General features: G+C 39.8%; 1 protein-coding gene across 1 annotated transcript; it reads left to right on the top strand.

The window, feature by feature from the left end:
• The first annotated feature begins 12307 nt into the window (after window positions 1-12307).
• LOC131946752 (uncharacterized) lies at window positions 12308-12832 on the top strand. The gene has a single exon (XM_059307678.1). The coding sequence runs from the start codon at window positions 12308-12310 to the stop codon at window positions 12830-12832; it is 525 nt and encodes a 174-aa protein (XP_059163661.1).
• The last annotated feature ends 219 nt before the right edge of the window (window positions 12833-13051 follow it).

The raw sequence follows: 13051 nt of genomic DNA, 5'->3' as shown, positions 1-13051 counted from the left end.
AATGCCGGGTTTATGATGATTACTAAACACACAGGTAATGGTCTTTAACAGAAAGGTTATTCACAGAAGCCAGAGCAGGGCCTGGCCGGGACGGCTAGTATATATATATATATATATATATATATATATATATATATATATATATATATATATATATATATATATATATATATATAGATATGCTTGCTTATACCCGTGTTTCGCCCAGGGCCGGCGCTACCTATAAGGCGAACTAGGCGGTCGCCTAGAGCGCTGTCTGTAGGGGGGGGGGAGGGGGCGTAAAAATGTGAAATCGAAGTTATTATAAAGTACCTAATAATTTGTAACTTTGATTAGACTACATTAATTATATAGCGATCTATTTAGGTGCCCAGGACGACCTATCCATTTTGCGCCCCATCTTCATATTAGACCTATATATAAGTATTCGCGTTGGTGAAAATGCGCCCCCACCTCCCTTATTTGAAAAGGTCAGGGCGCTTTTTAACCAGTGTTTCTTCCAGATTTTTTTCTCCGGGAAGGTAGAGGAGGGGCACAAAATCCAACGATAATAATATTTTTAGCACCTTGATAGACTAGTGGTTATGAAAAAACAAAAACAAAACTAATCGATTGCAGCAGTGATTGTTCTACATTAATTAAAACACTGTTGCGTAGAGAATTTTTTTTTTTTACATAAGTTATAGTAAGAAAAATAGGCACATATCTAGACCACTTCCAAGACTTTAAATAGTCGAATCTAGGTGCCGATAAAACTAATTAAAATAGTTTTTTTACTAAGCGAATTAAAACTAAAAATGACTAAGCTATAAGAAGAAATTAATTCCAAATTAATAGAATAAATGAAAAAAAAAGAACGCGGTAAACTAATACACATATCAAGTTTTCATGATTCATAGTCTTTGGCCGACTTGCCAAATAAGAAGAAACACTATTCATAATTTTCGTTGGGCGTAAATGCAAAAATTTTAAACTTGATTATTTCAAGCCAGAAATGAGTTAGAGACTATCTCGGTGTGGTTTGTTTTCTCATAATGGATATATTTTCAATGAAATGATTTAATTTACAACTTAGTGGGCAGTCTTCTAATATATATATATATATATATATATATATATATATATATATATATATATATATATATATATATATATATATATATATATATATATATATATATATATATATATATATATATATATATATATATATATATATATATATATATATATATATATAAAATAAGGGGTCCGAAAAAATATTTCGGGGGAAGTCGTTTTAATAAATTTTGCCTAAGTCACTAGGGTGCTAAATAACCTGGCGCTGGCACTGGGTATAAAGTATCTAAGTTTTAAAGTGTCGTATTTTTTTTTAATTTGGCTGTTGTGTAGTTGAAGGTCTAGTGGAATCTGATAGGTAGTAGAGAAATGAGAATGTAGGCGATGAAGTATTGTAATTCTGGACTTCGGGAATATCGATTCTTATGGTATTAAGGTATCGATTTATATTGACTGTTAAAATGTAGTAGTAGGTCCAGTAAAATTGTTGTTGATTGGGAGTACCGTTTGTAGAGCTTGGTGAAGTTAAACGAGTTGGTGTCGTAGTTCTGGAATATTGAGTCTAGTTATATTTTGGTATCGAAATTGGATACGTGTTGTGAATGTAGGAGAGTATATCGAGTAGTCGATTTTATCGTTAGTTAGATGATTTCAATTCAGTACGGAACACACTACAAAGAAAGGTAAGCGATCTGTAGTTGAATAGTCTTTAGTTTTTTAGAAGACTATAATAGTCTATATTACCACTCTTAAAATATCAATATAGAAATGTATATTAAATAGGATGGAATTTATAACTAACAGAACAATTTTTGTTTTCAAATTTTAGGCCTACTTTTTTTATATTTAATCAATAATTCTAGCAATGTCTAAAACATTTGCCCTTGTTTGATTTTTTTGTAAGACATCCCATTATATAGGGGATAGAAAATTGAATATTAAGTTACCAACAACACCGCGCAATTAAATGTATGTCATCAAAATTGAATAGAAGTATGTTATAATACAGCTACAATTTTAGAATTTCAAACAAAACATACAATTAAGTACTCAATAGGTCAAATATATTGTTTTACAAGGTTACATAGCTAATAAAAAATATTTGTTATAATTTTTACGATATGAAATTTAGAGCGTTTTATTGTGTTTTTCAAACATGATTAAATTAGCAAATCTTGAGAAAGCTATTTCCCTTATATAAAATTTTGTTATTTATATTTTCAAATGGGAGATAATTCGTTGTTTACTTTACATTTATTTCAAATTCCTACACCTTTGGTTTACGGCTTACAAATAAATACAACTTAAAGTTATTATTTGTTACTGTAAAAATAATATGGAGCTTAAGTTCTAAACAAAATAGTTTGGTAGGTTTTTTTTAGCATTATCAAGTTGACAAAAAAATACATCAGTAGCCGTTTTAGGTTGCATTATTTAATGTTTGTAGACATACAGTCGTAAATTAAACATCTAATTAATTGTCTTTTCATATATTTTACACTCTCCTTAAGGATTCATATATAACAATTTTAGGCTTGAATCTATAACATTTTATTTTTCAAAAAACAAAACAAAAAAAAAACGTTACATAATCACACAATATAGACATTTTACAATTATAACTAAGAACAATCAAGCTTAAAACAGATATGATCCGTTTTGGAACTCACCTTGGGGGGAATGCAGATGGTCGAACACTGCAATAACTTTTTTTCAGTGGGTTTTTCCAGATTTTTTCCCCCGGGAGGGGGGGGGGAGGGCTTAAAATTTTCTAAGGGAGGTAGTGGGGCTGGGGCTATGCCGTAAAGTACAAAGTAGACTCGTGGACTTAACAACAATTTCAATAAAACGTTATTACGCTTGCAAACTGGAATTGGAAGAATTAGTACGAACTTTTGAGACGAATGAGGCTAGTAAAATTTGATTTTGATGTCTACGATTAACGTTTATGCAATTGTTAATAAATTAAAATGTCACTTTTAATGAACTGTTTTCTTATGCATAAGTTTTAGTAATTAATTTGTGTGATAGGGGGCGTTTTAATAAGTTTTGCCTAGTGCGCTAAATAACATTGCGCCGGCAATGGCTTCGCCACGATGTGGATATGAATATTACCTCATATACTACTTTTCTCAAGTTCTCTATTTCTCTTATACTACACTTCTCAAATTCTCTATTTCTCACGTAGGGCCTACTACACTTCTCAAGTTCTCTATTTCTCTTATACTACACTTCTCAAATTCTCTATTTCTCACGTAGGGCCTACTACACTTCTCAAATTCTCTATTCCTCACGTAAGGACTACTACACTTCTCAACTTCTCTATTTCTCATGTACTACACTTCAAAAATTCTGTTGGGTCACGTTTGATGGATTCTCTGAGTTACCTAGCTCAAGGCCGGTCATCTACTCAGATGCTGGACGCGCCACAAGGCACTTCCCCAGGAAATTTTATCCCGCACTGAAGATTTCGACACTAACCCTAGTCTTGTGTTTATGTTTGTGTGTGTGGGGAGGGAGGGGGGATGGGGGCTTTGATATATCGGGCCATTTTATTTCTTGCACTATTTGTTCTTCAAATAAATCACGGCCTTATAGAAGCTCTAGATGTATGCAAGTCGCTAGCTCCAGGCTCTTCTGTATTGTTTGGTGTGTTTTGCTTTAAAATCTTTTGAATGAATAGAACACCTGGGGAAGCGTAAAAGGGATAGGAAAGTAGTATATTAGGTCACTTTTGGACCGCAGGCGCAGGCGCTGGGTGATGTGGATGCGGATGCGGATGCGGAACAAAGGCTATATAGGAAAATACTCCCCACCTGGGTGAGCCGCAGGAACAATGACATATAGCAAAATACTCACCCACCAGGGTGAGGTGGGTGATGTGGATGTACAACGAGATATAGCAAAATACTCCCTGGGTGAGCAGGAGGTACATCGACATATAGTAAAATACTCACCCACCTGGGTAAAGGTGGGTGAGGGTGGGTGAGCAGGATGTACATTGAGATATAGTAAAATACTCACCCACCCTAAGGTGGGGGAAGCGGATGCGGAGTAGGTCAGTAGGTCACCAACGGAAAAATCGGAAATAGCGTAAATTACTACTTCCGGTTAACGGAAATTACTCAAAATTTGACAGAAGGTAGACAATTAGATATTTTACTTACATGTGAAATTTCATTTATCTATCTAAAATAGTACTCAAGTTATAGGCTTTTGAAAAATTTAAAGTAGAAAAAGTACCATTTCGGGTTATCGGAAATCGCTCAAAAACTGATCAGGATCTACGATTTTGATAAAATACTTATATATGAAAATTCATCAACCTAGCTGTAACGGTACTCAAGTTATCGTGTTTACACACAGACAGACACGCAGACATACGGACAGAATTGCATAATTATGTTTTTCCGTATCAGTGAGGTGTAAAACGTCGAGATTTGTAAAAAAAAAATTGTGCACGATTACAAGACTTTCTTTATACTTCTAATATATACGAGAAAAAAAATACTACCCCCCTCCCCCCACACCCTTTACGTCTTAATACTTCGGCCACCACTAGTGTTCGCAAAAGTACACAACAACAACGCTTTAGCGGGACATACTAAAACAACTAAATACAGAAACAAACCATTACAGTCACGAAAAACGTACCCGAAAATAAAATGACGTACCTACTACTCTTTTACCGTTGTTCGAAGACGAGGTCATGTACTTATACGCCGCCCCTTCTAGAATCATCCATTCAAAAGATCACTAAACTACTGACAGAAATATATCACTCTTGCCCTGCATTTACCTCCCCCTTTGCCTGAGGGTTCTTATCGTAGTGGTGTTTTTTTAGGGCAGATGGATCGTTTGCCTTTGTGTAGGTCAGGTTACATCACGCTCTAGTGAAAGTCGTCAAAACAGGCCGCTGGTGCTTCTCGTTGAACGACACGCACACATACACACACTATGCAGTGTTTCTTCCAGACTTTTTTTCTCCGGGGGGGGGGGGGGGGCTTGAAATATTCGGGGGGGGGGGGGGCGGTAGTCTTTCTTTGGTTCTTTGGGGGGGGGGTACACTGTTAAAAGTATATATATATTCTACATAAATTATAGAAAATTCATTTCGTTCAGGGGGGTGAGGGGCGGTAGAAGTTTTTCGGGGGGGGGGGGAGTAGTATATTAGGTCACTTTTGGACCGCAGGCGCTGGGTGATGTGGATGCGGATGCGGATGCGGAACAAAGGCTATATAGGAAAATACTCCCCGCCAGGGTGAGCCGCAGGTACAATGACATATAGCAAAATACTCACCCACCAAGGTGAGGTGGGTGATGCGGATGTACAACGAGATATAGCAAAATACTCCCTGGGGGAGCAGGAGGTACATCGACATATAGCAAAATACTCACCCACCTGGGTGAAGGTGGGTGAGGGTGGGTGAGCATGATGTACAATGATATATAGTAAAATATTCACCCACCCTAGGGTGGGGGATGCGGATGCGGAGCAGGTCAGTAGGTCACCACCGGTGACCTTGTTCCGTAATCAGTGACCTAATTACGTAATTTGCGACAACACCAGGGGGTCTGGTGTTTAATGGGAATGCAATCTCCCTCTTCCGATAGGCTTTTTCGTTTATCAGTACGCGAAACTTAGGATGTTAGAATTTTATTATGATTTTATAGACAGGTATATAGATAGAACCGACTTTCAGCTCTGTGAGATGGACACTGACAGTTTATACTTAGCCTTAAGTACCGATGACTTGTTAAAAGCCGTAAGACCGGGGCTGGAACACGAGTTTTTTTTTTAACTTTACGACAAATGGTTCCCCTCAGAAGTATGCGACTCACATAGACCACAATTTATAAGCGGCAAAGGCACTGTAGATAGTCATTGTCAGGAATGTAGGGCTAGTAAAATTTATGAAAAGAGAACACCGGGGTTGTTTAAGTTAGAATATGAAGGTGTAACGGACACCTATCTACCAGCCAGATAGATGGTGAACGCTCCCGGATTCTTTCTTGGGGTTATATGCAAATGACCTAAAGCCTAAATGAATGAAAACTAACTCAACAACTCACTAGGGCTCGATTTCAAGGTCTAGGGAAAACTAGTGAAACTATTGAAGTTAACAACTCATTCAATCTGCATACAACCTTTTAATAAGTGAACAAAGTTGTGGCAGAACACTAGATTAAACAAGATAAAATATTTAGTTTAGAAAAAACAAAACCCAACTTACAAAGCGTAAGAATAAATACTATCACAGATCCAAATACTTTATAAAAATAGCCACAGTTCACATAACACTGCTATAGCATAAAGAATCACTTGGCCACAAGTAATCTAATACTAGGATACTTAAACAACTTAATAATACATAGCACACTCAGGACTTATGCTCTCTCACATTCAACTGGCCAAAATGGACTGCCTTGAGACACCTGTGGGCGATCTATATATAGACTTAGGTAACATGTAAGGTCACCTTCAGATCGTAAGACCATTGGTTGAGGTGGTCATCTGGTCTGAAACAATCAATCATCTCTCGATGGAAAATTTCTGAGTCTAAAACTCTCTAGTAAGACAGCGGAAAAAAACCGGTGGTTGCACCACAAACCATATATGGTATTATAACAAAAGTCAAACTAAAAATAAAACATTACTAGACCTAAGTAGGTCACAAAGGGGATTGGATGGTATCTTTATGTAGTAAGATGTACCACTGTTTCGGTGATTATAATAAAACATCAACCAAAGGATTATCTAAAAATCACAACACACTAAAGTACTAATAATATTGCGCACTATTATGGACATTTTATTTGGCGTTCACTTGGTGAGAAATTCTTTTTTCTACGAGATTTTATTCTATTTTTAAAACTTTAAGTTTTCATCCCCTGTTTTTTTTATATAAGAATATTCGAGAAAGTTTAGCGAAGATCACCCCCGGTTTATTTTTTGATGTGGGTTGGATGTTTGAAATGTGTTGATCACGGTGTTAAGTTTGGGGACGTTGCTGTTGTTTGTGGATGGATGAGGGGCTTATAGTACAGGCTGGGGGACGCTAGGTTGGCATAAGTTGGTTCACTCTTAAAGTACTGCTTGTATTATTATTTTTAATTACGACTTAAATATATGATTGAGTTTCCAAAATAATTAATAAGTGTGTGTGTTAATGTTAGCGTGTGTGTGTGCGTGTGTGTATGTTGGTGTGTCTATATGTGTGTGTAAATTGTATAATCCGAGGCTGTAGCAAGCACTCAGCTTATAAACGTAAAGGGCTGTCGATGTCATAAACTCATAAACAATAGTATGTAGGGAAAAAAAAATGTGATTCCATTGTGTGACACTTACGGATTCCTGGAATTTTAACAGGTACTCATTACTGCTGAGTCGTCTCACACATTTCCAACTGATGCAGCGATTATCAAGTAACCAGTCATTTCATAATCCATCTATATATATAATTCTCTTCTGGGAGCCGTTAGAAAACAAGCTGCAAGCGCGCCTTACAATCCCCTCTCTTCTTCATTCTTCACTAGGCATAAATCAACCTCCCCCACCCCCACATGGTTTGGTGAGTTGTGGTTCACGCTTAATGTTTATATTATTGGAGACGGTCCCAATAATTGACGGCTATTAGGGGCAGATAATTTAGTTTTTAAATTATTTGAAACAAAGGGGAGATAACACGTTCTGCTTGATATTTTCATTGTCGTCTGTAAACTGTCGTCACGGGAGGCTGCTTTCATGGTGGGTGGGGGGGGGGGGCATGCGAAACAGTGTGTACCCGCAGCAGTGTGTACCTCAGTCGCTCCTGTGTCCTCAGTTGCTTTGGTATATCCTACAGCCGTCTGAGCTACATTTGTCCCCGAAGCATTGTTTTGATTTTGCCCCTTTGTTTCCTAACAATGGCCACCGCTTCAAATATATTTCGTGGAATCAACAGGTCTTTCCAGGTAGTCGAAATTCCTTCATCAGGTAATTGTTTATTCCTATCAGTCGCGTATTTTTGGAAAAATGTCATCGACGAAACTGTTGCTCTCGAACTTCGCAAGATGGCTGTAAGCTTTGTTTGCGAACATTGGGACAACTATGGCGACGCCCTGTCCGTTGTTCTTACTCACTGGAGCACAGTCATACACTCTGCTCAACAATACGCTGCCTACATGACTACTTCCGGCGTTTATGGTGGCGAGGCTGAAATAGTGGCGATGTCTGAAATACTTCCCGCTACTATCGCAATTTACTTTCGAGAACGTCCACATGACCCTCCTCGAGTTTACAATCCGGATCAACGTCTCTCCATATCCCTGCTATTTAGCGGTCCTTTGGATCATGGCCATTACGAAGTTCTCTTGCCTTTCACAAACACACGTGATGACCTTCTGGTGCCATCTGTTGACAACGTCGACATGTGCACCAACATTACGCACCCATGTGATCTCCACACTGATGTGACGTCACCTGCCCACTCTCCTGTTACTGATGAACATTTACAAACGCCGGGTTTTCAATGCAACATTTGCTCAAAACAGTTCACACGAAAAAATAATCTTAAAGCACATTTAGAGACACACTCCAGTCAGCAAACGCATTCCACAGAGGACTTTAAATGCACCATTTGTTCCAAAACATTTCGACTAGAGAAATATCTCAAAACACATTTACAAACACACTCCACTGAACGAATGATGCAATGTGACCATTGCCAGCAATGCTTCAAAACAATTCGCACCCTTATGAAGCACTTACAAACTAAACATGTACATGTAGAACTACATTCAACAACATTTCTTTGCAGCATCTGCAACAAACAGTTCCACGCACGCAAAAATCTTATCAAACATTTGAAAACTCATGCCCTGACGAAATCCTTCTTTGAGTGTGTACATTGCAAACGTTCTTTCAAACAGTCGCATCTTCTCGCAAGACACATGCACATTCATCACATTCAACTTTCCGCTGCGTTTCAAGAAGACACTGCCCTTTTCATCGAAGAACATGACATTGGACTACCTACCGCACTATGTACTTCATGCAATGCTCTTCATTGGCCATCAGAGGTAAACAAATCAGGACATTGCACTAAGTGTTGTCATAACGGCAAAGTGTCTTTGCCACCGCTATCCAAAACTCCTCCTTTATTACAAAACCTCTTGAGTGGCAAGGATCCGCTGTCCCGACATTTCTGTGATCATATCAGGGAATACAACTCTGCTTTAGCTTTCGCATCAATGGGCGCCCACATTGCTCAACCACCTGGTCATGGACCATATGCTTTCCGAATCCACGGTCAAATTTATCATCAAGTCAGTCCTTTGTACACCAATCCTAACATGACCCCTCGATACGGCCAATTATATATCTTCGATTCTGCTGAGGCTACCACTCAACGTTTGCAAAATGATTGTAACAGTACTTGCAGTAGAATGTTGTTGTTGCAACTAGACACAATGATAAGACAGGTTAACCCATTCGCTAAATCGCACATGCAAATGCACGACATTATAACTGATAATAACCCTGTTTCTTCTGTACGAATGGTATTCATGGAAAATCCAACCCTGGACATGAGAAGGTACAACGCACCCTCCTGTCAAACTGATGTTGCTGCTATCTTTGTAGGGGAAGACGGGGAACCTCCTGCACAACGCGATATTTGTATATATCCAAGAGGAGATGCTTGCAAGCGTATCTCTGTACTCAATATGAACTGTGACCCCATGGTTTATCCACTGCTATTTCCTTACGGAGATCCAGGCTGGCACATACAATTGGCCCATGTTGAAGAAAAGCGAACCGCAAACAGAACCAGAGTCACACAACTCCAATTTTATGCCTACAGGCTTGCCATGAGATCTGCATTCAGCATCTTACATTCCAGCGGCAAACTGTTCCAGCAATATGTAGTCGACGCATATGTCAGAACAAAAGGCGCGCGTTTACATTACCTACGCTCCCATCAAGGAGATTTGCGCGTAGAACAATACAGGGGACTGATTGATGCTATCGCTGCGAAAGCACAAGGCAATAACATTCACCCTGGACAGTTGATCTTTCTTCCCTCTACATTTCAAGGCAGTCCACGGTACATGCAACAGAACTACCAAGACGCGATGGCGATTGTCCGCAAATGTGGCAAGCCTGACTTATTCCTAACATTCGCCTGCAATTCTGCTTGGCCGGAAATCTCTAACACCATTTCCTATCATGAGCGACCAGAACACAGGCCTGATGTCGTTGCCCGCGTCTTTCATATCAAACTGCGGGAGTTCCTAACTGACATTTTGGAGAGGAATATTTTCGGCAATGTAGTCGCATACATTTTCGTCATTGAGTTCCAAAAACGAGGCTTGCCTCATTGTCATATGTTACTGACACTTGATTCACAGTGCAAAATAAGGACCAAAGATGACATAGACAAATATGTCTGCGCTGAGATCCCAAATCCCGAAATACACCCTCGACTTTTCCAAATTGTCACTAAATGCATGGTACATGGTCCGTGTGGCACGCTCAATTCCAGCTCATCTTGCATGAAAGACGGCAAGTGCACAAAAAATTTCCCAAAGGACTTCAACGCCGAGACTCAAGAAAACACACAAGGGTACCCCATATACCGCCGAAGGCAGGGCACAACTGCCATTGTTGGCAAACACGACATCGACAATCGTTGGATAGTACCTTACAATCCCTGGCTTTCTCAGAAATTCAATGCTCATATTAACGTTGATGTGTGCGCGTCCGTTCAATGTATCAAGTATCTATATAAGTACGTCTACAAAGGACACGACGCTGCATCAATTGCACTTCAGAAGGAGCCGGCCGATGGTGTTTTCCAACATGACGAAATACAAACTTTTCTTGATGCTAGGTATGTTAGTGCTCCGGAGGCTATGTGGCGTTTGAACGAGTACAGTCTTTCAGAAAAATCGCACATTATAACACGATTACCAGTTCATTTGCCAGAACAACAAGTCGTCTTCTTTCATGAGGGTCAGGAAGAACGAGCACTACAAAGACAGGCCAACAAAAACACCATGCTCTTAGCTTGGTTTGAACTCAATGAAACAGATCCTGAAGCTGTGGAGTTACATTACACTGATGTTCCCCAACATTACACATTCCAACAATCCTCTGGAAAATGGCAAAAGAGAATTAGAGGAGATGCAAAGGTGATCGGTAGAATGCCTGTTGTTGCCATTCACGACACCGAACGTTATTACCTCAGGCTTCTCCTTAACCGTTCCGTAGGCATCACGAGTTTCAAGCATCTACGAACTGTCAACGGCGTGGAATGTAAAGCTTTCAAAGAGGCGTGCCAACTATTGGGTCTTCTTAAAGACGAGAAGATATGGCATGATACACTTATAGAGGCATCTGAGATACAAATGCCAGCGTTTTTGCGACAACTTTTTGTTTTCATCTGTGTCTTCGGCGAACCACAAAACGTTCCACACCTTTGGGACACGCATATACTTTCCCTTTCTGAGGACTTTCTCAGAACATATTCCACACGCACCGCTTGCATGCATGCTCTAGCAGAAATAAATGACATGCTTCAACCACATGGCCTCAACCTGCACAAATTACACCTACCCCTTACTGACATTCTTCCGATGTGTCATTCATCTTCCGTCTTTGATGCTCAGGCTGAACACTCCCACGCTATAGAACACTACGACAAACTCAATACAGAACAAAAGCACGCTGTTGACACTGTTTCGGACGCTGCATACACAGACTCCCGACCGCGACCGACAAACCTGCTTCTTCTTAGATGGTCCGGCAGGAACAGGGAAAACCTTTGTCTATAAAACTCTGATCCATACCATCAGAGCCAGGGGAGACTTTCCTGTAACCGTTGCATATACAGGAATAGCTGCAACATTGTTACCGGGTGGACGTACTGCCCATTCGGTATTTAAAATAACGTTGAAGCTCACTCCTACTTCCACATGCAATATCAAACCTATCTCACAACACGCGCAACATATTCTGCAATCCAAATTGATTATATGGGACGAGGCGCCAATGACACATGCATGCGCATTTCAGGCAGTTGACAGATTGTTACGTGATCTCACAGGTGAGACGCACCCATTTGGAGGGAAAACAATTCTATTGGGTGGAGATTTCCGACAAATACTCCCCGTCATTCTGCGTGGCTCCCGAGCACTCACTGTCGCCAGTTGCATAAACAAGCAACCTTTGTGGCGTCACATGCATGTATTTACACTGACGACAAATATGAGAGCTCTTCCTGACGAACAGCATTTTGCAAAATGGCTTCTCGATGTTGGAGACGGGACAATTGGAACACCTGTAACATTACCGTCACATTCATTCCCTCTTCACTCTGATCCCGTTCAATTACTATATGGCGACATCGACTTCTCAACTGTCACTTCGGAACAACTCAGTACGCGAGCTAGACTAAGTGTCACGAACGAAGACTCCCTGCACCTGAATGAACAAGTATTGAAACTTATCCCAACAGACGAAGTAACTTTCACCAGCGTTGACTCCATCGTCACAGACGATCCCGCAGATGAACTTTCCTTCCCCGTAGAATTTCTTAATAGTCTTACCCCTACTGGCATGCCCCCGCATAAACTCAAAATTAAAATTGGTTCAGTTTTCATGCTTCTTAGAAACCTCATGCCAGCAAGAGGTCTCTGTAATGGCACTAGACTGACTGTTACCAGCATTCACCGCAACGTACTGGAGTGTAAAACTATCGCAGCTGCTACCTTATTCCACGGATATCCTTGACTCCATCAGATTCAAATTTGCCTTTCACCTTTACGCGCAGACAATTTCCTGTCAGATTAGCCTTTGCCATGACAATTAACAAAGCACAGGGGCAAACATTCAAAAAGATATGTCTGTATCTTCCAAAACCAGTTTTCACACATGGACAATTGTATGTTGCTCCCTCCAGAGTTACTTCCTATCATTCCCTTTCAGTAGTTTGCCCAAACCCACCCTTTT

The sequence above is a fragment of the Physella acuta genome, unplaced genomic scaffold, assembly GCF_028476545.2.
Source record: "Physella acuta isolate Inbredline_101_S28 unplaced genomic scaffold, ASM2847654v3 ptg000570l, whole genome shotgun sequence".
NCBI classification, from domain to species: domain Eukaryota; kingdom Metazoa; phylum Mollusca; class Gastropoda; family Physidae; genus Physella; species Physella acuta.
Note: the sequence above shows the minus strand (reverse complement) of the source record. Positions and strands in the feature narration are given on the sequence as shown.